This window comes from Monomorium pharaonis, chromosome 3 (genome assembly GCF_013373865.1).
Source record: "Monomorium pharaonis isolate MP-MQ-018 chromosome 3, ASM1337386v2, whole genome shotgun sequence".
NCBI lineage: Eukaryota > Metazoa > Arthropoda > Insecta > Hymenoptera > Formicidae > Monomorium > Monomorium pharaonis.
In genome coordinates this window covers 20,795,580-20,822,259 of record NC_050469.1, presented here as the reverse complement: position 1 = coordinate 20,822,259, position 26,680 = coordinate 20,795,580, and the positions used below count along the sequence as shown (strand labels likewise).

Genomic DNA, 26,680 nt, shown 5'->3' with positions numbered 1-26,680 from the left:
AATTATATGTTATATAATTAATTTTAAAGATAGATATTGTAAATCAAAAATCTTATGCAAAAGTAATAAATTATTGAAAATAAAAAGAGAATATAAGTTTATAAAATTAAGTTAAAATTATTTTTAAACAATAAATATAATAAATTATACGTATATAAATTGTTTATTAAAATGTTTGTAAGCACTTTTTATTGGTTAGTAAAATTAAATTTGAATTTGAAGTATAAACATTCTATGACAATTATATATTTCCAACAAATTTGATGTGTTTTTATATTAATGTATCCTACAATAATAGTTACAATAAATAGTTATTACTTTGTGAAAGAAAATAGTCAATCTTTTTAATAGTTAAGATGCATTTTTTATTTTTAGTCAAACATTATTTTTATTAATTAAAGTTTAATGTTATCAATGTGTTTGCGGAATTTATTGATGAATGCCGATTAAGCGTGGAGAACATTCGTGTATTAATACTCAGTTTTTATTGCAGGATTCCTCATGTGGCGAAGAAGAATTATCGCCATTGGTTCACCACCCCACTTGCGGCTTATCAAAGGTAAATGTATATAAGAAATAATTTATAACTCAGCCATACAAAGTAACGGAGGGTGAACTAATCGTAACTAATTACAAAAAAGAGTTAAATTCCCTTGTCGATCCTTACGAAACAAGAATTACAGTACGTTATAATGACATGGAAACATACTATCTACGAATAATACTGATATACTTATTAATTAATGATTATTAATTGGAACACTATGATCATATCGATATAATTGATTCAATACTTGTTACTTTCAATTATGTGAGTAACAGTGCATGTAATTAGAGTTTTATATATTTAATTATATATAAAAGATTATGAACAACACAAAAAGAGACACAAAAAGAGATAGATGATAAGAGATAGTTTATTACTAGATTTATTAAACACGTGTAAAAAAAATTTATTTTGCTGCATGTATTTATACATATACGTATGAAAATTTGATAGACATTATTGTTATGATATTATTTATGACTGAAAATAATTCTGAAAGTGTATATTGAGATATATGTTACAATAGAAAGTGCAACTTGTTGTTTGCAAGGAGAACTTGCGGCGCAATACAGGATAAGACGATTATTCTTTGGAGGAAATTATAGTAATAAAGAGATAAACACGCGCACAAAGATAAAAAGAAGAATCATTATTTCTGACAGCAATTAGGCAAACAGCTAGCAAAAAAAATGAAACGAAATTGAGAAACATGGACGCTCACAATAGAAAATTTCTAACAAGCGCATTACACTTTCTAGCTAACGTTATACTTTCATTATATTCCATTAAGGTATTCCATAGCAACGCATTTATACACAGAAAAAAAGTAATATAGCCAATAACATATGTAATTGCGGGCAACTACATAAAATACTCAATACAATAATATTTATTGTTAATGCAAGTACAATGTTGATACTGCAATAGCATACATTATTGTATTGAGTATATCTGTAGTTGGCAGCCCGCAACTACATATCTTATTGAATATATTGCATTTTTTTTTCAGTGTACAATACGATACAATATCTTTTATTGTTGAAAATTCGAATAATCTTTTTCGAATAAATATAATAATATTTCTATATTTTTTAGTTTATAGACATTTCTGAGGAAATAGTTATAATAGTAAAAAAATTTCAAGTTTAAAAATAAATTGTTATTTATACAATTTTTTCATTTTACTTCTTTTTAAAATTTTAATACGGAATTTGGTCATAAATATTTCGAGTTAAAACTTGAATTTTTTAAGAAACAATATTTAAGAAAATTTGTCCACTTGAGGAGAAAAATATGATCATCTTTACATCAAATATTGCAATGTGTAAAAACATCATAAAATTTTTGGAGCAATCTCGAAATTATCCCGATAAGCGGATGTGGCTTATTTATAGCCGCATCTTTCCACCAGTCATATCTTTCCTTCCCTTGGTACTAAAATCATTAAATTAATCCGAGGAGGAGAAATATATGACGCATCGAATTGCACTATTATATTACGGGGAGAGAGAGGGATTTAATAATATACCTTGAAGGCATATAACGTTTTTAGAAAAATATTGCATGTATTTATACATAAATGCATTTATTCTAGTAAATAACAAACCTGAAACTTTTTTTATTAATGCATTTCTTAATTTCCTAATAATTTTTTTAATAATTTAATTTTGTTCCAATTATTGAATCTCAATAAAATCACAAAGCCATACAATTCCCTTACTTGACGTTGATCGTATAATCGATAACTTATAAAATAATGAAAAATATATTGCATGCACATCATGTCACATTCCGTAATGCATCAAATAATTTTTCTAAAACTTTAGACAATAGGGATGTAGTATATATTTATGAATAATTGTCTTATCCTGTATTGCACCACAAGTTCTCCTTGCAAACAACAAAGTTGCACGTTCTGTCGTAAAACATATCTCAATATACATGTTCAGAATGATTTTCAGTCGTAAATAATATTATACAAAAAAAGTATGTTTTTTTTATCATGCTATTATTAATGTTTGTCACTTACTTAAAAGAGCATCAGGAAAGGTAATAAGTCCCGTTTCTTAAAAAAAATTCGATCGTGCTTTGATTCTCCACCTCCGGGGGACGCTAAAGGGATCTTATCGTCGACTGGACGCGTCGGCCGCGATCAGAGTGCAATTTCGTTTCGCGGCACACGCGTATCACGTTCAGCACGTTGTGTGTCTCTTCCTCGAGAAAGACCGTCGACCATTATTTACGCCCGCGCGCGAGAGAGTTGCTCGTTTTATAAGGTGATAAAGGCGAGTCTCTTCAACGCGGTTCTCTTTCTCTCTCTCTCTCTCTCTCTCTCTCTCTCTCTCTCTCTCAGGCGCGCGAGAAGCGATGCTGAAAGTGGTCCGAGACACGCGAACCGACGTGCAAAACTCAGCTCCGAGTATATGCGCATATACGAACCGTCGGACGTTGGACATCGTTCCTGGCGCACTTGCACACGCCGTAGGAGAGGACCGCTTAAAGTGTATTCATTACGGCGGACGACGCGGCTCTCGTCGAGTCTTGCGAACGCGCGGCAGTCGGTTCTGCTTGTCCCACGAATGGCTATCATGAAGCCATTAACTTTATTATACCGAGCCATTAACTTAAATATTACGACTCGCGTGTCGCGTAGCTTTGGGCTCTCTGATTTATCGCCCGGGGAAGATCGTGATGTAACCTAAACGCCCGGTACGTTTTTGTCGCGCCCGCCGTCGCCGTCGTGTTTCACCTGTCGGACGCTGACGAGAGGTGGTGAGATCTAGGCGCTCGCGCGGTGCCGCGACGTGGCACTGCGCGATCGATTGAGGACGGTCATGTTACGTAATATTTCATGAGAAACCATCATGCGGGAATCAGTGATTGGTTCACTTCTTCGATTCAGATCGGAGGATCTTATCGGTTGTTGCATGGCGGCTTCAGCACCATGGGACTCTTGAATACCCAACCCCGTCGGTTCAACCGTTGATATCGATCTCAAGTTTGAGAAATTTTTCGAGCATGCGATAGGAAAGATTCGATAAGAAAGAATAAATTATGGATGCATAATACAAGTGTTATAATTCTAATACGAAGAGAGAGAGAGAGAGAGAGAGAGAAGTCGACTGAGATTATATCAGACACAGTCAACGTGAACAAAGAAGCGGGTACCTGGTCGGAGATGGAGTCCGTAAAAGAAAAAAATTGCAAAAGAGGGTGACATGTTTCGCTGAAATGGTGGGGTGTCCAGCGCGATGGGATTTTATATGAGAGTCAAGTCAAGATTCGAAATGAGGATTTACGAGCGGGACGCGAGATACAACATTGTTTCAAATAAGACGTCTTCGGCCTAACCTTCGAATCCTATCTACCTACCTACCAGTAGTGATCGTTTATACGCCGCTTGGAGAGAAGACGCCACCATTACATGTAAAACTGCTTCACAGGAGTGGTGTGTGTGTGTGTGTGTGTGTGTGTGTGTGTGTGTGTGTGTGTGTGTGTGTGTGTGTGTGTGTGTGTGTATGCTGGGAAGAGAGATAGCGCAAAGATCAAGAGATAGTTGGTAGAAAAGACGCGCGTGAGAAAGAATAAAAATGAAAGAAGAGAATTAAGGCGGGGATAAGGAAGGCAGAAACCGTGCGGGAGAGATCGAGAAACGAAGAGGATGGTCCCTTAACAAAGAACGAAAGGGAGCCTGAAAACAAAGAGGACGATCTGTGAGAGGAGGACAAGAGGACAGAGGGGGCGAGCCAATGAATATGGCAGAGGAACGATGGGAAGGGTTTTCCTTCGTGACCATGCGGGGCCTATAAGTATGTAAATGGACTATATTATATTCCAACCGACGTGTGCCGGTGTGCATCATTCAAAGATCCCTTCGTAGCGGTGCCGTGCGTGTGCGCGCATGCGCATCAACATCTTCATGAACTTGTTATTATACCAACCAGGATAATCAAAGAGCGGCTCCTATGTGCGGCCGCTCGTCGTAGTTAGTGGCCTTTCCTTGTTTCTTCGGCTTTCTCCTCGCCATCCTGTGCGCCACCGCTCCTCCGCCGGTCGACCGATCGCGGTGTATCATTTTATCGCGGCTCTTCCGCTTGCAATTTACATTCTTGTTATCCTCTCTCGAATACTTTTCTCTGCACTATAAATTCTTAAAAAGTTGAATCAGCGTTTACTACAATTCACTCACGCTAACGCAATCTTTGTTTTCCATTAGATCCACGTAAAAGATTTGTTAAATGTAATTACCGCGAGAAGAAACCATTTGAAATAAATCTTTTATTTATCTTAAGTCAATGCAAAAAGTTACATATACATGTTTTCATTCAAGTTTATTTTGCCGCTAGTTGTAGACTGAATAACTGTAGACTTATTTATAACTACACTGTTAAAAGAGACTATTATTACTTATGCAAGTATATTGTACAAAATATCAAGTTCATTGTTTGATTATTTAAATCTATACGGAAAACGATCGTTCGAGATAACACACACGACAGAATTTTTTGAAGTAAGAAACGGAAATAATAATTGAGTGGAAAGTACTGCGAAGAATTTTGTACATCTTTTATTTAATAGAAACAATAAACATTTTTTATTGCAGCTAAATCAAGTAGCTAGTTAAATTTGGCATAATCAAGTGTTTTTCATATATGACGTTTTGTAAATTTTCCAACAATAGTTTCAATGCAGCAATTTATAATAGAAACTCCCCACTCTTAGCTTAAGTTTGTTGCACCAAGTGTATACATCACTTATTTGCTGACTTATTTACGGTCCGCTTGGTACTACAAACGCTTCGAAGTGTTTTTTGATTGATCAATTTATAACGCTTTTTATTCCGATTGGTCAACAAAATGCTTCAAAACGTTTGTAGCGTCAAGTGAACTGCAGTCTTAATAACAAGGCCTGCAGAACAAAACAACTCATGAAATCCGTATTCATTTCATACGTGCAAAAGAGTATCAAATTCTACAGATTTTATGTTTCAGTAAACATTGTCACTGTTACATTTTGCCTTGACGCATTAATAGAACTGTTTTTTTTTTTAATTATTGAGACAAGATTTATTTGACATCGATTCTTGCAAGAAAAATTTTTCTTTTGTTTCAACTTTGTATAAAACTACAAGTGCATTTCTATCATGGTTCTTCACGATCACCTTCACGCTTATCTTATCATCGGTAACTTTCGATAACATGATTACTTTCCACGTTGCATAATTTTTGATGTATAAAATTAGGAACCACGGTACGCGTTGACATAATATAGTAGTTGAACTTTGAACACTTATTTGACGGCAAGATGGCGCGGCGCATTAATAAGGAACTGCTCTTGATGAGAAAAGTTTTCATTACAGTGAGCATTTAAAATTAAAGTGGTCTACCTGTCCATACATACACCTTGCTCCGCTAAGGTTTCTTACCCCGACGGGATTCCGTGCTTCTCATGCTTCCACCACTCCGTGTCTTCTCGTTCCTATATCGACCTTTCGAGGTTGGCGTTTGGAGGCCGAGCGGCGGCCATGTTTTCGTCGACTAACAGGGAAGGTTGCAGGAGTATAAGTCGACATCTGAATTTCATCTTATGACCAAAAGGAGAATGCGCATTATTCTTGATTCGTGGAATTTCATGGAGGCGTTTTCACATTTGCAATCGATTTTTCCATTAATGTCCATTTTTCAAACTACGCATTTACGTTGTCTAAATAATATATTTAAATATTCTTATATATTTAATCTTTCTTATAATTGATTAAAAAATTTATTTGCGATATTATTTGTATTTATAAATACAAGTTACAGCTTAACTATGTGTAATTTTAAATACATTTTTTTAACTTTAATTAGAAACAAGTAAAGAATCTTTATTATAAAAATTTTAATGCATTTATTTTTGAAAAATTACGCAAGATGTTTGTAAAATTTATAATTGTCGAATATTAATACAAAGAATTTTAATCGTGTTTAGAAAACGATTAGGAATAGTTAGTCTTTCTCGTAAATTCTAAGTTTGTTTTTCTCAACATTGTATTTTCTAGCTTTCCCCGGCTTCTAGCTACGGTATGGCTGTTGTTAGGGATGGCTCGGGATATTGATCGGTTCGAGTAGAACTCGGGGTGGAGCCGCTTCGCCCTAAGGGTAGTTTTTACCCCACCACCGCTCAGGAGTCTCCGATTGGACGAGAAAGAAAAGATGGCCGCCTAGGCACGTACTGGAAACGTGATGCCCCGATATAGTCAGATGAGGGCTTTCCTTTGGCTTTTCTCTCCTTCCTCCTTCGTTCTGCAAGAAATAAGCTCTGCAACCAAGACTGGACCAAGCGAGCGAGAACCTTTGCCGTATCTTCCTCCCTCTCCGTCGGCTTTTTGCGAAATTTATTACAGCGATATATTCACATCCATTAGATACCTCACTTCTTTCGCCCGCATCTTGCCCTGCGTCTTTTTCCTCCCCCGCTCCGTCCCGCCCTCCACCCTCTTCTTTTTTTTTCCTCTTTCCCAGCCTCCATAACTGAATGCACTCTACCGAGATCCGAGCATCCTTTTCATTCCAGTCGGCTGCATGCAAAGCCCTTTAAATCATGGCCAAATGCTCTTTTAGGGCTTTGTTTAAATCCGATTTAATATTTCGTCTAAAATGCACGTCAGACGAAGCGACTCGTTGCCGACAAATTATGTCGAGACGTAATATTTCATTTTGCACGTAAAGTATAATTTTCAATTAACGATTTTTTGTACTAATTTGTGTTAACAATTTGGTCTAACTACTGTTTGTTTTAATTGTGTCACATAGTCGAATTAATGATGATGATGATAATGATGAATTATATTGCGTTATTCTTAGTAGCATTATTTTAGTTCTAACTTGATTGATTGATTTGTAATTTGTTTAAACACAAAATTACAAAAAATTTATAAATATTTTATAACATTTCAGTATTTATCCATTATATTTGTTTGATACATCTGTTTTTTTTTATTGCTTCATTCAGCATTGCTGTAACTATCCAAAATACATTTGCCTCGATTTTATATCCCGCAGCGTTTCGCTTATCGTGTTACTCGCTTGAGCTGCGAAAGGGTGAAGGGGTCGTGAATCCTGAAGGCTGTTTGAACTATAGAAGGAACAAGAAACTTGGAGGTTGAGACGGTTTGGCCTCTGGGAATCGCGGTCGATACCGCAACTCTGCAGGGAAGGCAACGTTGCCAGTCGGTTTGCTTGGAATTTGCACTTTCTTAGCAGACTACAATTTTCAGTGTAAACCTATGTTTTGAAAATTTCTGAAGATATCCATTTGTTGCTCTAAATTAAATTATTAAGCATCCTAGGCAATGTCTAGTATATTTCTTAAATATCTATTACTAAAAATGTTATAAACTAAACGTCCATGCAGAGTTTATTATGTGTACATGTTGTGTACATAAAAAGTTTATTTTAATCGAAATTAATTGCACATAAGAAATTATAAAAATTTTTTTTCTTTTGAAGACGGTTGATTAATTAATGTTTTTCCTCTATTCTGATTAATATGTCTGCAATGAAATATCTTAATTTGAGTTTAATATATTTCGTTTCTTGATAAAATATTTGTGAATTGCAGATTAGATCGCATAAAGTTTACAAATACAGACATAATGAGGAATAGAATAAAATATCAAGGATGGATGTCAATAAATTGAAGAAAATTAATTTTAGATATATCAAAAACGATTCACCATATCACAGAAGTCTGTCTACTCAAGAGTGTTTTTGCAGACACCAATAAACGGTTTATGGGACTTTTGACCTTTCGTCGAAACCTTATAGCTTGAATCATTTCGGCATTTACAGGCAGGAGAAAAAAAATTGTATCGTGACGAATTCAAGGAGAAACATTGCCTAAAGCAATAAACAGATCTTTAAGAACGTAATTTTTTTTAACTCTTTTTTTTATATAATTTTAATAATGGGAAAACGAGGATACATTGAAAGGTATTGTGCCTATAGCTATAGGGTTTTAGGTACTTGTTACTAAATAGTATTAAATCAAATAAATACGTTGTCTCAAGATGGATTGTGTAAAGCAAGGTTTCAAAGGTAATGAGAGGGAAAGAAAGAGAAATCACTTTTGTTGCAAACTTACGATCCGGCACGTTTATTCGGGAAAATATACGGTTACGTTACAGAATGTGCAATGATTACAGAATGTATAACACTGTAGAAATTTTGGTGAAATAAATGCTAATAGAGCTAGAGCAGGATAGTTTGCTTATAATATTATAATATGTATTTCGTAGAAAGACTACTCTAATTATAGACGTTTCGGCGCATTGGTTTCGGCCATCTTCAGTGCATAATAATTTTCAACTATACATCAGTACGTGATTGGAGAATCGTTATTTTGAATGTAGAGTCATTTGTTTCAATTTTGTAAAGCTACACAGAAAAAAAAGTAATATAGTCAATAACATATGTGTTTGCGGGCTGCCAACTACATAAAATACTCAATACAATAATATATGCTATTGCAGTATCAACATTGTACTTGCATTAATAGCAAATATTATTGTATTGAGTATTTTATGTAGTTGGCAGCCCGCAATAACATATCTTATTGAATATATTACATATTTTTTTCAGTGTACTAAAACTGTCGTGCAACGTATAAATCTGTAGAAATTAGTAGTGTAAGTAAAATATTATATAATAGAGAGAAAACAAGAAAGAAAGACTGAACATTTTTTTTTCTATTATTTAATCACAAAAAGAGTATTTAATTAGTAAAAATTAACTGGAGTTTACTACTTATTTTATGCCAAGATCAACTTTAATTTAATCTTAAAAATAATATGCTTTAATTAAAATTACAAATAATAAAAAAAGGAGAGAAGTAAGTGTAAAGGGATTAGAAGAAACGGGATATGCACTTTTTATCGATAACGCACTCGCAAATGAGTACCAATGTGACGAACAAAATCTCGCAGTAGTTGAAGCACGTGCTTCCGCTCGTTCACTCTCGATTTCAATGTGTTTTTATTGCGTCTCTTAAATTCGCATTTATGAGCTCTTATGTTCTCCCCCGTCTTCCCTTTTCTTCTATCGGTGTGACTGGACCGAGCTGTAAAGCGTTGCGCTATGTCGAAGACAAATCGTCCGGCGCGAAGTTAAATAGGTGATAATTGTGGCTGATATCCCATAACAATTGCAATCATAAATACTTTAATGAGCGAAACGACCTTGACGATTTTATTGGCTCTTCTTATAACACATGATAGTTCAACTCGGTGATCAATCACTTTATTATATAATGTCTATTTATATAGCATTAAAGGCTGCAGGTCACACGCAGTAGCTTTAAGAATACTGCGAATAGGCCGATACTTTCAGCGTACAGAAGAAACACTATTATATTGCCGATTTAAAAAATCGGTAATATAAATTTCACAATATTTTAACATATATTTAAAACAATGATTCATTTTTTATTGTTTTATAAATCCTATGTTAATTAGTTATTATTTAACCCACGTATTAAGCTGGTTTTTGCTTCTGTAGAACAATGTGCAATATTGTCAAATTCCCATAAACAAAATTCTAATCTGTTATGTCACAAAATTATAAACTTTATGTCCACTGTCATCATGTGTTTAATAAGACTTAATTTATTTTTCCTTTAATTAGAAAAGTTAAATGCAACTTCTTTTTGCATATATCTTTAATTTTCTTTTTCTTTAAAAAGAAATCATCACTTATTTTACTTTAGATAGTACGACTTAAAAAAAAATATCGGCACGTATATTTTATATAAAATATAAATAATATGAAATGAAATATACGCTATGTAATTTACTTGAAGACTATTTGTTAAATATCCTCCAACAATAATAATCGTAAAAATTTTGATGAATGAAAAAGTTTTGTTAATTTTATTAGCTATTTCTACATAACATTTAACGCTTAAGTTGATGACCTTATCATCTCCGTTTCTGTGCATGATTATAGCCGCTTGAAATGACGGTATACGCGGATTAACCTAGTTTCACGCATTATGTATTACAGGCGAAAAAGCGCGTAAGAAATCGCGAACGTAAATCATTATGACGCCGAAACAAGCCGAAAGTGCTGCGCTCTCGGTGTTTTTCTTTTTTTTTTTAGGATCGAGTCATAATTTGTGTAGATAATAAATTCTCTTCGAGGACTTAGTTCATTAAATAGCAGACATACATAATATTTCCATAATGAAAGTTTCTAGCGCGGGTTTCTGCCGTCTGATCCGAGGTCTTAGAGATCAAAGAATATACAACGATACGGTTACGTGGGTATATCCTTATGGATATCTGTTACAAATGTACGTTATAAGTTTTATGCTTTGGTTTTGGAGGTTGTAAATTTATTGCCTCGCGTAGGTTCGAACTTTGTGTGCCCGATGGCCTTTTTGATGAACGATGATCAACGATAAATTACGACTTCACAAACCCATCGAGCGCCGTTATTTAAACACGGTGGCCGCCTATTTAAGTCTAACTGCCTACAGATTACATCGCTATAAAATAATAAACATAAAAGGTACTAAATGCACTCGAACAGAAGTGCCTGATCGTTCGCTGTTCCTCGTGCTAAGTTCTTCGGTTTCGAATTTCGAACTTGCAGTCGCGACGTCACGTGATGAATCTGTTACGTTGCAACATGATGACGGGATATAAAACGTAAAGGCTAGTAATTCTAACGAGGAATAATCGTTACTCATGCGTCGGAAACCGTTGTGAAACCGATAAATAAATTTAGATAATTAATTATAAAGCCATTCGCAGTTTTTATGTACTTTACAACTAGAACTAATTCGAGAATTCGAATTGTAGAGGCGTATTAGTATTAATAAGAACAGTGAGATTCGCGTTGTGAATTATAACCGCCGGCATAAGATGGTCGTTCAAAACGAAACAGGATCCCTACGAGCAAACAGACGGCCATGACGCGATTCAAGTAGAAGGCAATCTATTAAGATATCGTGGGCTGGACCTAAGATCTCGAAACAACCCGAGTTAACCAATCGTGGACATCAACATCGGATCTGCTCCTTCCACGACGCCGCTATTTTAGAATTCACGCCGCCATCCGCTTCTTTCACGACGCACGCTTGTTGTGTGCCCGAAGTATTTTAATTAAAAGTTCTTAAAGCCCCAAAAGCCGCGCCGCCGTAAGTGATAAAGATACTTGACGTTTTTATCGTCTGTCCTAAACGCAGTCGATGAAGATGAGCTGCCGCGACTTAATATTACGCGAAAACCGGATATGTTTATAAATTAGTGTATTAATTCGGGGGACCTAAGTGAGTGGATCGAATGAGACATATTATTATACCTGCAAATACGACTAACAATTGAGTGTAAATGTGACGAAATCGCGTTACCGACTTCAATATAAGGCCAACAAATTTTTGTTAACGTAACAATTGTGCAATTAACAATTCTGCGGATATCGTGCGGATATTCTTATATTTATAAGTGCAATCAGATATCTCGCTGAAATGTATAGAGCGACATTGTTTCACGACTGAATTGCAGAATGTTCATTTGTAGCGAACGTTTCCGCGAAATTTTCACAGGCTACGTTAGACGAGCGTACGCCGTACATTCTTCACGCTAGCAATCATGAAGCTAGCAATGAAAATGATGACGGCAGGGAATAATGACGGGAGATAATGAGAGGTTTTGACAGGTTCGCTAGTACCGCGAGAAAACGCGGCATTTCTATCGCTAGGGATGCCCAAGTGAACGTCTTAAATGTTTCCAAGAGACTAGCAAGTTTAATCAATGGCGGACCTTTTGTTTCGCATTTGCGGGAGAGCGTTAAGAGCCAATAACAGGTACCGAAATAAAACCGGCTAGTGACTCAATCTGCGGTACTCCGCTTCGTGGCATAGTGACTCGCTTCTTTCCACGGTCATCTTGAAATTCCAAGTGGGAGATGGAGCGTCGACAAATTGTCTTCACGGATTCGTTGGTAAATTGCCTTTTGCGCGTTACCTCGGCATGTAATGATGTCAGCGTTTTGATCAAGGTAGAGAAAGAAAAGAGAAAGAAAGAAAGAAAGAGATTTTGATATTAGTTCTGTCGACAAGTGCTGCTCCCCAGAACCATTATATTCATCTGCATGCTGTTTGTGTGCGCCAAAAAAACTTTTTGTTGATGTACCGTTGATAAATTGACTTGGCAATCGCCGTGCGTACAACACGCGAATACATCAGGACCAGCCAGTTGGCTTCGCGTGGTAAGCCAATCTTGGCGCAAAGAAACGCAGAAGCGGCGAAAGAGGAAAGGGGTTAGAGCCAAGGCGGGCCGCGGACGATCTGTCATCGACGCGAGCCGGCATTTTACAAAGTATAAGGCTGAGGCATATTGCCTGCAGGTGCTACACAGAAGGCAGTCCGCAGGTAGATACGCTGGGCGCCTGATTGGCCTGCTTCGACCTGACTCCATCCTACGGTTTTGCGACGGCAGTGTGCGAGGTAAAGAGGCGGTCGTTGTTACGTGTCGCTTGCAACAACTCGTCTTGCTGCGCTGGCCTCTTGTGCCTCAACCGACGGAGCGAGGAAGAGAGAAGGAGAGAAAGAAAGAACGAAAGAGAGAGGGAAAGAGAAAGAGACAGAGAAGTAGAGAGAGAGAGACGGCTGGTACAGTTCAAGCATAGTAAATCCCGTTGGCCGGTACCTACGGTCTCTCTGGTCTTGGCTACACGCGTCTGTCGCGTAGTGCTGTTGCCAAGCTTTGGCAGCGAGCTAACTCGTTCGGTTCGTGGTGTATATTTCCGTTGCGTTCACCAACATTTGCCTCGCCTTAGCCGCCGTGGTTGCCAGCCGTGGTCGAAATCCCGACGACGCGATGCGTTTTGCCTACGATCTCACGTGTCGACACGATTTGAACGGTCGTATCCGATGATTGCTCTCTTGTTGTTTTCTCACCCGTTTTTTATGTGTCGAACGATCGATATAGAACGTATTGAACGATCATTGTGCGCAGTATAGTGTGAGCGTTGTTGTGTTAGCATCATCGTTTCTTCTTGTGTACTCGCGAAAAAAAGAAGCGATGAAGAAAAAACTCTTTCATTAACGCATTTCACATAATATGTTAACATAAACTGTAAAATTGAAAGCAAGTTTTCAATAAGCAGACTGTGAATTATAGTTGAAAATTTGTGCTTCTTCTGTCTCAATATCTCGTTACCGTGAGTGTCTTAACGAAAGTTACTGCGGAAATTCGACTGGCCGAAAGTAACATGGTGATTTGTGTTTTGTGTCTGCTCCAAGAACAAATTTCACCGAAACGCTCATCAGTAACATTGCAATCCCTATTATAGCAAGGATTATTGACATTTTTATATAACCCTCGTGCCGAATAAGAACAATGCTCGTGAAATTTCGCACAAATAACATATCCGATGTCCCTGTTTTTTATCAGCTGTGTTAAACGCGAATCCAATGTGTGGCTGTTTCAGCAGTTGAAAAACGGATCGGCATGGAGTAGCCACTCGGATCACAGAGACCCTTGGAAGGGAAAAGGGCAAAAGTGTCCTCTCCCTACGCCCTTCTGCCGCCACGACGCACGACGACATTGGATTGTCGTCGTACCGCAGCGACCTCTGCGTCATTATTATTATTATAGCCGCAAGGTGAGTCGAAATGTCACTTTGCAATTACATTAGAATAATCTTTCTGAGTCGATTGTGTGCGCCTCAGAACGGCATTAACATGTATCGCGTAGGTTTCGTGCAAAAAGATATACGCAGAAGGAAAGATTTCATCGAATTTGTTCAAATCGTTTCGTCATTTGAATTTTATTGAACTAGATAAAATTTTAGCTTTACGTTCGTTGCATGTTTTACTAATCCTGCTATATGCACACCAAAGCGCTCTTGCTGTTGAATGTATTAAATTCTTTATTTCGTTAATACGAGAAAATGATATGAAATATAATGTTTAACACAGCACTAAAAATTTTTTAATGAACATAAAAACAACTACGGCCCTGGAAAACTAATAAAATTAGTTAAAGAGCCCAATTGTATAGAATTAATACGCGGCACATAATTTTTACTTTTAGGACGTCACATGCTATATTATCGCGATGGTACTCTAACGTAATTTGTCCGCTCGTATAGATACGATCATCATTAGACTATCGAGATTTCTGCGATGGCAAGACAGTCTCATTAGGCAATAGTGCTGCAGAAAGAAACCCATGCCAGGAACTCTTGCGATTCGATCCCCTTCGTTTTACGACCCTCCAATGGCGCGCATGTTCAGCATTATTTTGTTCTTCCCTGCACGAATACCTACGCTTTTTACCCTTCCATCGTATCAACGTACACAACGCATCCATATCTTATGACCAGGCAAACCTGTGGGCCCGAGAGATATAAAGTATATAAAGTATATAAAATAATCGCTATCTAAATTACCCATCATTGATTATACATTTGAGCATCGCTAAGTCCGAAAATTTTATCTCCCAACATGTATATTTGTGATCTTTGCGAACATATTTTGATATATTTTTATAAGTTTTGTTTATAATAATTATTTAATGCAGTTATGAATATTATTAGATGTAAATTGTAGCCCGTTTTTCAATTTATTCATTTTAATGTGACGGTAAAAGTAAACCTTTGATATGAATATCTGATTTTAACGTTGGCAAAAAGACGCTAGATACATATAAATAGATCTTGTATTGGACATTAAAAAGTTTAGACGTATGTTTTTTTTTTTTAAAGAGGGAGCTAGCACAATTGCTTTTGTTAAGATAGGATTTACTCGAAATTAGATGTTAAATGGTATTATTCTCTCACAATCAGTTGAATCGTTCACGTCTATAAATTCTGGAGAAAATGCATCGTGATCGGAATATCTCGTAGAATGCAGTGGCATGCTTCTGATTTTACCGCATACGCACTTCAAGCGTGCGGTATCTTTTCGTGATAAAACGGACAGGGATCTCTCGTATTCGGTTCCGATGCAGGTAAAACGCGTAGGTATAAAGACACGAAGCAACGGCACGGTGCGAAGCGGACTAAATAAAATTCAGAATTTATGGAAAGCGAGGGGGAGCAAAAAAAAAAAAGAGAACGTGAGTGCGGCGAACGGGTGGAGAGGAGGAGCGCGCCGGTAACGGGCGGACTGGGAGTACCTACTCGCGCGGAGGAGCTTCCCAATGAATTTGAATAAAAATGGGATGGAGAAAAGGTGGAGATACACGAGGGAAGAGAGTGAGAGGGGAAGAAGAAATAACCGGAAAAGAAGAGAGAAAGAGCGAGAGAAAGAGAGAGAAGAGAGAGGTGGGGGATGAGGCGAGATGAGAAAGATGCAGTATATTCTCGGGGTGGTCGAACGGGTAGGCGGTTATGGTGCGTTGAGTTTCTGCTCGCATGAGAAACCTAGATACTGTAAATATTCGTAGTGTGTAATTCATGATTGACTCGCACGATTGATTGGTTTTCAATTGAAAGCTTATCGTTTATTTAATACATCGCTCTACGTGCAGTAAACTCGGGTATGATGGCCATAGTTTTGCAAAATGCAAAAAAATGTACTCTTATTTATATTATTTTATAATAGCGTTTGGTATATTAGTTTACTAAAATTTAAAGGATGTAACATTATCGATGTGATATAATAGCCACAATATTGTAGTTTTGAATAGTATATACACATTAATTACGGCGAATATCGGTTATCTTTGAACATAATTACAAGAACACATTTATTTAGCAATTATTGGAGAAATTATGGCCATTGGTCATCTTTTCCATATGGCCATTATAGCCTAAATCAGTAACATAATTCTTATAGGTTCGGCCATTTGTCTAGTTCTGTTAATGTAAACGTATTTCATTCGCCAAATCGTACTATATTCGATAAAAGTTTAGATTTAGTTTTACCATTCTTCGGAATAGAATGGCTGATAGGAGGAGAATATCGAAGTATAGAGAGAGCATGGCTGCCGTCGGACACGATGGCGTGGAGCGCGGCATGGCCGCTTGCAAGTCAGCAGTTTCGATTTTCCACTTTTAAATATTTTATTACTGTATGTCGTATTTGAATTTTTATTTCGTCATTGTATTGAATTTTTAATTCGTGATTTATATAATCGTGTTTTAAATGTCGCGATGTACATCTGATAGAGTATTAAATATTATGTCCATATATAAATATTATTTTAATCCTGAATGGGTTTTTTGAGACTTATGCATCTCAACATGTTTGTGAATATTGTTCTTTACACGTAAAACATGAAATAGTTACTTTAACTTTTTGTTTTTACTCATTACTGTAATAAAAATTATTTTATTTTTAATTATCAATAATTGTCAATAATTTTAGTCTTGTTTAATAATTATTGAATTTATAAAATAGTTTTTGATTAATGGTTTAACTTTATCTGAAATATTTAAATTAAATTAAGAAGAAAATAAAGAAGAAAAGGAAATTATCTCTTTTTATTCTATCAAAAAATTTATTTTCTTATTTTTTATTTATTAAGATATTTTTGTTATAAAGATATCTTTGTCATAAAGAACACACTTTCATTATTTATGTATTAGATGATTATCATAAACAGAATAATGTGACACATAGATTTAACATGTTTAATATGGCAGTTAAAATTTATGTGTTTTTAACATATTTATGTGTTTATATTATTACATGACAATCAAATACTTTTCTTGAAAAGTTAAAGATTCCATCTTAAGAGTTAATTAATACACAATTTATTTCTCTAATAGAGTAGTTAAATTTTAATTTTCAAACTAATTTAGAACCTGGAGAAAATAAGAAGAATGTAGTTTCGATTGTTCGATTTTGTCGAGTTGGAGAATCATGATGGCCGCAAGTGACGCTCTTCAGCGACATACACGTGCCACGAGCGCGAGATGGTGTTGCCGATGAATTGCCCACGCATAGCGGCTCGCGCGATCCCGCCGACAGCCATTTTGAATTCCAAGACTCTTTCTGCAGCAAACTCGCCGGTCTGGAGAGCGGAACCCCGCCAGAAGGATAGGAGAACCTTCTGCTGCGGATACCGTCCTCGTCTTATTTTTCGCGTGTCAAAAGACCGAGACCGTGAGCAATATTGTTGATACTTGATGTTGCAGCCGCATACCCTCGTCTCTCCCGTCTCCTGTATATTCCGCTTGGCAGGAGGCCGCCTGTATTTTTGTAGATTTTTTACTTCACATGCCTTGTGTTTCGAGTCTCTCTCTCTCTCTCTCTCTCTCTCTCTCTCTCTCTCTCTCTCTTCTCTCTCTCTCTCTCTCGTTAACTTTATTTTTTCTTATAATATATACAGAGTATTCATTTTATATCTTGCGATATATACAGAGTGTTCAAGAACAAACGGATGCTGTAAAGTAAACAAATATGATAATTTTTCAATGAAAACGGATAAATTCAAAATAATTTTTATTAAAAATTATACCTTTTTTTTTATTTTTTTACGTTTACACTTTTTTCCTAATTATTTTAATCTTTAATTTGTTAGGAAACTCTTCAATGCACACACAGATAATCTGCGTCTCGAATCTGCAGGGATTATTTGTTTTACAAGAATAGACTTCTATATCAACTTCCTATGTGTGTGTTTAGGCTCGCGAATACAAAGTCGGTGGATCGTTCCGGTGATATGTAAACGTTCTACTTTATGACTGACGACAAGTTTATGTTGATTGCTCGTTATAGTCATTCTTCTTTTCTTTAGTTAAATCTGTTCATTAGATCCAGCTTATCCTATTAATACCTAATCTTAATTAATTTTGTTTCTTGTTAATTGTTTTTTTTTCTTTTAGCATATAAGTATTACTATTTAATATTTTTCTTGTATATTTTATATTACATTTTATATGATTATCCAACTCTTATACTTCATGCCGACTATATTGACTTGATATATTTGTATTAAATTTAATAATAATTGAATAAAAAGAGTTAATCACTCATTATAATGAGTTAAATTTAAATATATTATGTATGTATTCTCTTATGCATTATAATTATTGAGTATTAATTAAATTTATTTAGATAAAGAAAAGTTAAATATGAACAATATATCATATTATATATATTAAAGGAAGTTTTTCCTCCTTTTCTGATTCATCATATAGTCTTTTGAATTCATTCAATAAAATACAAGATAGGGCTGATGTCATGTTTGACTAATGTAATCTCAACTCCCTTTTGAACCCTTCTTTGTTTATGCTGGACTGGCAGAAATTTATGAAACCACTTACTCTCCGCCCGGAAAAATAACTTTTCATATTCCTAGCGGCATCACCCTCTTGTATCATCGTTTCTTTCATCGTCCCCTTACCCATCCGCACTTTTATATGTTCCGTAATTTTCCGAGGTAGAAATATTCTCATTTCAGCTTGGAGATTATACCGACTCGCCCTTTTCTGTTTTATCGACTTAGTCTGGTTTAACCTTCAGCAGTTTTACAGAGATGGCGTCCATATCAAACTAAAATTTTATTTAATCAAAATTCGTTAAAAAATTCTTAGAAATAAATTTTAGATATATTTTAAATTTTTAACATTAAAAAGGATAATCACAATTTAATAGTCATTATTTTTAAAACTATTATTTTTTGAACAATAAAACTAATGAGAATATGATATAGTTATAAGTGTAAAATATATAATTAATTGCTATGATCATGCAATAATTATAAAAAAATATTTAATAATGATTAAATAAAAACAAATATGTATATTTACATAAATAAGGAAAATTTTTATTTCTTTCTGTATTTATTTTAATATTTTATTTTATTTATTAATTTTATACATTACAGTGAATTTCTTTAAATTGTTACTACGTAATAGAATATTCTTTATATAATATTTTTTTATATTGTTATTATTTTTTGTACGACAGGTATAGTGTTTTTATTTTTATAATAAAGTCAACTATGTAAAATAAATTTACAATAGTAAATTTTTAATAAAATTTGATATTTGAGAATTTAGATTTCTTAAAATAATAATAAATTATTACGCGCGAAAGTAATATTTTTATAATTTATTTTAAATTATTGAAATCTCCGAATAGTACGCTATTTAACATATGTTGTATGTCTTGTATGTTGTCTCTTTTACATAGTTTATTTTTTATGTTTCTCATTTTTATCTTCCATTCCATTTGCTTCCTGAAGATTTTAACGTGGATCCTCATCTATTTTCTGTAACAATAATTTCAAGGGCTTCTCCTTCTAGGACCCTTACATTACCTACCACCCTAAATCCTTTTTCCAATAGAAGTACCCTTCAAAGAACTATTTCGTCTCACTTTTTCGCCGTGACCGATCTACCGACAAAAAATGCGAAGTGGTGTGCTCGACATTATTTATCACCCACTTCTATCTTCTTTATTTTCTTCAAATCTTTAGTTAGATCTTAATTTCAATAATCTTATTTCACAGTATTAAAATATGTTTCACATTTTTTTATATTTTGCTGTATATTTTTTAAAACAAATATGCATAGTTGTACAACATATATATATATGTTTATTTATTGTATAGATTATTGAAAGTTATCGTAAAAAATATATATTTGTAAAAAATAAAGCGTAACTTGTAATTTGAGAGCCTTATTGATGCACACACATATCTATTAATATTGGAGCTTTTTGAAGATAATCATTGTATAATTACCGAGTATTCGTTAGACTGTCTAAAATGTTTCTATTAAAGCTGAATCTTAGATTAATTGATCGAAGCTTGAGTGATTTACAAGCACGAGAATGGATGTTATAAAATCTTTTAGGTTCGAATCTGTTTTATATTTACTTCACGATTACTACACGAGATGATTTGAAAAGAGTATTATTAATTTGAGTTGTGTGTAAATGATTTAAATCAATGTTTTAATGTATTATTTTGTACAAAATTAATATTTTAATAATTTTGTATATTGAAATAAAGATAAAAACAATTAATAAAAAATATAAAGACAAAAAATATCTTAGTAAAAAGATTAACTAGTATTATAAGCAAGTATTAAGCAATGGTTATATTGAGATTCCAAAAATATGAAGTTACAAAAATCAAACCAGTTATTATCGTATATAATACAAATCTACTTGAGAATTTTTCAGGCTAATTAAGAACTACGAACAGTTAAGTAAACTGTGCCATTTAATGCAGCTGACGAGCAAATGTAGTAATATAAACACAGATTCGCAATACATAAACGAAGATTTCTCGACAACCAAGCGTAAACGTCGACATATGCGTGCGATTCGTAGAATCTGGTTTGCCGCCACAAATCTGGATCAGGGGTCTACAGAAAAAAGTCATCGTTTTTGTAAATTGTGACTTATATTAAGAACGAAGTGAAAAACATCGTAACTTCTTGGACTTTTTCCATCACGAGGGATAAAATAAATATCAATTTCGGAATATTTTTTGACTATTGTAGATTAGAACAGGAACTATATATAGTCTTATCTGGAATTTTTATTATAGCGTTAGATGGACCGAAGGGGCGGGTTTTTAGAAAGAGCAGATGTTAGCCGGGCGAAGTCTAGGAAAAGTGGGGAGGGGAAATATGGAACTGAGTGAAGAAGAGCGTGGTAGTATATGCCGCCCGACGAGATGGAGGCGGAGAATAGGACGAGAAATACCAGGGGTGGATCAGACTGCCTCTCATTAAGTTAAATTGTCTTTTAGGATGAGCTTCCTTAATTACTTAGCTTCCTCTACGGTTCTCCGCACCTCATATACCTTTCTAGTGCGTGTAACAATCAAGTGATAAGACATTATCCATTGGCATTTCGATAAACAATTGAGAATGTTATAATTCTATGATGATACATGATTGCGTCACACTGTGAGAGAGAGAGAGAGAGAGAGAGATTAATTATGAATAATCTCTGAAAAAGTTATGTCAAAAATGTTTTTCCCGTCGAGATAATGTATTTACCTGCACCGTATTCTACCTTATGAGATACGAGGGATGCGCAACGGTTGACAGACTTTAGAGTGGTGGAAGACAGGGAGGATGAAGTAAGGGATGATAGGTGGGGCTAAGAGAAGAAAGAGGGGAAAACAGTCTCTAAATATGCTAATACCCGCGCCACGGAGTAATGAGTTTCTCGCGCTACCGCGATTCACCGGATTGCCATGCATATATATTCAGCTATAAACACAACTTAGATTACTATATGTAGCGTCAACTGCCGCGACACTGGCGTATCAATCCTTTTATCCCACGTCTTTTGATCTTACCGTAAGACACTTAACATATGATCTAACATGTCAAATATAAAACTCAAAATAGAATTGAAAATTTCTTTCATCCAAACATTACGTCATGTAACGTAAATTTATTTTTACGTTTACGTATACGCATGTGTGTAAAATGCTGCAGTAAATTTTAGTTGTAATCGAATACTTGTAGGCGACACGTTGATTCGCGAATGCAACTTTCTTAATTTCCGTAAATTTCCACCTCCATCCCAATTTCCGGATCACCATCTCCATCTCCTGTGCCCCGTCGTCCATCACATTTTCAATTTCCACCACGTTTCCCGTTTCCTGCTTCAGGACTGCTTCGGCTTACTTCGATCATAGCTGGGTACCTTGGCGGTGCCGTTTCATTGGCCGTCGAAAAGCCATCAGCCTCACCGTCGGCGGTGGTAACTGATTCAGTCGTGGCAATGAGTTTCAAGTTTCGTTTCAAGCTATATAACTTAACATTCAAACAAACTTTACATATAAATTCTTCGAGAAATTCAAGACCAATTTTCGTCAACGAAGCTCCATGTAGACATCATCTGTCTTCATCGTTTTACAATTGTGAAATACTTTAGCGATAATAAATATTCTACAAGTAACATTGCAGTTATCCTATAATCGCGTCGATTTCGACGAGCAGCCAACTGCACGTTGGTTGAACTGACGTTCCAAGTAACATTGCGCGCGTGTTACGCTTCACGGAGGTTAAAAAGACGTAAATCCGAGCATGATGGAGCGATGTTTAGGAAATCGTGGTCATGAAATGTCAAGGAGGCGCGTGGCCTGTGCCGACGACGGATGACGATGCCCTGGGAAAAACTAGACTAGGCGTTTTTATGGGCCATCAAATTACACCGACCACCCCATAAAATGTTTAAGCGGGCTTCCGTGTAAGATACACAAGCGGCGACTAGGATAATGCTCTTTGGTAAAAGTGCATCTACTCACCTGTCCAGTGTAAACCTGATTTCGGGAGGATCTCATTGTGTATTCTTTCCGTTTATACTCAGCTTATTTTTTTTTTTAGTAGCCGTCTCTCTGCTGCTGCATGTCGACTCGCCTAAAACATTTTGTCCGTCTATTAAGAAAGTCCTTCATCAGTTTTTGTCTGTCATCTTAAAAAGAGGCGCAGATCCTGTATAGCCTTTAATTTTGCATGCGAACTGTTTCATGCGACAATTAACGTAAATTCTTACCTAAGCGTAACTACGTAACTATCAAAGACCCGACAAGTAATGATACACGGAGAAATTTATTGCGTCGCGTTTCTCTCTTTCTCTTTTGTAATATTTCCCTCGTTGTGACTCGAGAGAATGAAGACATCAAAAGTACAGATGGATTTGTTCCCAACGGAAGCTTTACGCATTTGACTTTTACTAATCCAATGTCTGACTTTGTGAATGAACGCATAAACGGCAACAGGCTACGTCGTTAATATTGCGTGACAAGAATAAACGTCGCCCATAATTCAATATTATAATTATACCCTCGTAAGAGGCTTTATTGTCCTAATTAATATGCATCGTTAAAGTAATTGCTGGTAGTGTAGATTAATCCTCCTATCTATTATGAACATTTAGTCATCTTAAACGAATGCTACCGTACAGTTTTGTGATATAAAGATTTGTGATCATCATACATTAATCTTTCGAAAGAAATTATTTTTGATTTAAACGCTTATAAATTACTTCCCGATTTTTCTAAAATATTTAAATAGTTATACTTTTATGTATTACTGCATTCACTGTTTTTGCTGAATCATGTCTGTTTTAATTTACGATGTATTATCGTTTCAATGATATATCCCAGACAATACCGTGTCCAAAAAGGCACATTAAATGCCTTAACTACGACTTAAGTCATATAATGCTGAAAGACGTAAAGATTTTCCGACTTTAAACATTCATGCTCTTTGTCTAGGACATTTTTTCTAAGTAATTATTTTTGTGCACATAAACAATTTTTAATTGAACACATCATAAAACCACGATCAGAAAATGCGCGTTTCGATAGAGACGACCTTTTTGTTAAGGCACAGATCTTTTATTGCGGACATGTAAAGATAAGTGTAAGTGAAAAATCGATGCGCATACGTGTACGTGCACATTAGCCGGCTCTCACGTCCGTCCCTCCGTAAGTATCATCGATGATAGCGCAACGACGACTCGCCTCTCCACGTTCCGATGACACGGCGGTCATTTTAAACGGGGATTCACGTGTCGGGACCACCCACCTCACGGAATTGGCTGATTACACATTCCTTAACTTCGGTGTTTTCGGCATCTCGTTTTAACATTCGCCAGAAAAATTCGAATAGAGCCCGCGCCGGCTGATTCGTGAAGTTCGTTTCGGAGATTACCGCAAGTTTGTGGCTTGGCGACTTCTTTCTTCGGGTTTTTACCGGTCCTTTTTTTCATACCGCAGGGTAGGTATGTTTCTGGATCTACTAATTGGTCGTAAAGGGAATGATGTTCGGGATGAGAGTCGTTTCAAAATGTTCTTCGCGGGACGCCTTTGCAACTCGGGTTGTACTGATGAGTGACTTCTTTATCGAGGTCTTCTGTTCTAGAAATTAGCATTTAAAATCCTATTATATATATATATTTGTTTCCAAGAGAATATATTAAATATATTAAATTTGTAATTATATATATATATATATAATTTTTTCTCGTAATGGATAAATTATTATAGTAATGTATAATATAATATACTTAATAAAAAAATGTACTTCCATATGAATAGCAGATGACATTTATGAAATATGGAATTCCAACAAATAATTTATTACTAATAATTTTTATATTATACTTCCAAAATATTTTGATACAGCTTTGATTGTATCGATTAATTTGTGCACCTCAATTTTTCCTGGTTAAGTGGATATTTGAAGAAACGGTGATACTTAAATTTTCAAATTTAACAAAGTTTTTACATAAAACTTAATTACCTACTTTCTGATTAATTGAATGTAAACTGTGTAGCCCTTTATGATTTTACCACTTTTTTAATGATAAATCCTCAGACTTCTGTTTTCTCCGTTTGTAAAGAAGTAAGTGTTTTTACAGCAAGAAGATCCTTTTCATGTAAACGTTTCTCCGTTCGTTAGGCTCGAGATGCCTGCAGAACTTGTACGTTTACAAAATTTCACCCCGTGGTTTGCAACCGTTTCTTCGTCGACAGCAATGCCGATGTCGTTGGTGGTGGCGGTGGTGGCAAATATATTATGTCTCTCGTAAAATTAAGTTTTTACGATCATTTTATGGTCGCGCGCGGCCCGTCGATGCTTAGTACCTATAGGTGTGCATTTCTCACAGCTGCGCTAGGGGCTCGTGCCGACTCGTCACGGATCTCTTTCATCATACGCGTCGGTAGAACATTGTAACTATTTTTATAGACCGCAGATTTGGCCACTGAGCACCTCGACAGGTACAGCTCGAGTTGAAGGAGTTTGGACGCCTATTTTAAGTAAAAAGTAAATTTTGCCTCAATAATGATGATACACCTTATCAATAAATATTTTATATCTATTTTTGAGAGTTTTTTATTTTTTAAAGATCAAGAATAAGTGATAATGAGGATGATATTCAGTAAAGCCTTTGAAATACATTATATCTTTACACACATGTATTTAATAATATTTCTAAATTATCGTAAAAAAAGAAATATATATGAAACGTATTAACAGATAGTATTACAATGACGTATTTTTTTAAATAGACAAAACAAAAATTTATTAATTTCTAAATTATTTGATGTGAATAAGGTATAGTTCTCAATAAAAAATACTTTTGATAATGATATTTTATTGTAAATTGAAAAAATAGGTACTTACCTCTTTATTTCTTTCTTTTATTTCCATGAGGAATACAGCTGTAATATATCCAAGTATACAAACACTTTAAAACAAAAATATATTTAAATTAATTCGTATTTTTATCAAAAATTTTTTGAATTAATTGGACCAACATTTTCTCTCGGAGGACAAGTACAGACTGAAGCTTCACATAAGGATGTTGGGTTATTCTCAACCAGTTGCTACTTTCACTTTGTATAAAAAAACTTGTCGAGCAAACTTGAAAGGAAATTCATTGAATTTTGGGTCACGTTGTGAAAATTTCATAAAAACCATTTTCTTAACCTCATTGGTAGAAATATATGCAGTTTTCTTAGACATCTATTCAGTCATTGTCTAGTATTCTTATTAGAGGAAATGGAGAAGAGCTCGGTAAAGTTTCAGTCAGTGCAATCATTGAAGCAATTTTTTTGATAAAAATATGTATAAACACCTACAATTATTGTCCTAATAATAATAAGTATCAATAGACAGACCTTCAAAAACAGATCTTGTGTTTAGTTAACTGAGAAATCCATTTATTGTATTGTTGTTGTTCAATAAATGGATTCAGATTTTGTGCATTTTTTGTACGCAGTACAGTTTTAACTGCAGGCAAAACATCTTGATTGAAAACCTATATGCTTTTTTAAATCATTAGACAGGAGTAATATAATTATCAGTAAATGCATAAAAAGTACATGAAATTTTTACCAGACCTACATTATCCCCTAAATGTAGAAAAGTACAGGTACTATTAAAAAAATAAAATTTATATCTCTGGTAACGTACAGAAATGTTATTTAAAGATAACATAATATAGAATGTAATTTCGTAAAACATACACACATATTTTGCCAAGATAATTATTAGAAATCATATTAAAATATGCTACTCTTTGCAAAAAAAAATAAAAAGACATAACCAATAAGTATTAAATTTATAAATGTAATTTAATTATTCAGCGATATGTTATGTTCGCATATCGTGTAATTTATAATAAAACATGTTTTTTTTGTAAATTTTT

The 26,680-nt window shown here is 35.0% G+C and overlaps 1 protein-coding gene across 1 annotated transcript in view; it reads left to right on the top strand.

Moving 5' to 3' along the window:
- Positions 1 to 346: 346 nt before the first annotated feature.
- The window catches only part of LOC114254240, a 35,152-nt gene continuing 8,818 nt past the window's right edge, over positions 347 to 26,680 (top strand). Inside the window, exons 1-2 of the mRNA XM_028189996.2 lie at positions 347 to 559; positions 14,023 to 14,196. Of these exons, the coding sequence (XP_028045797.1) occupies positions 440 to 559; positions 14,023 to 14,196 (294 nt within the window). The 5' untranslated portion in view covers positions 347 to 439. The remainder of the gene's footprint in view (positions 560 to 14,022; positions 14,197 to 26,680) is intronic.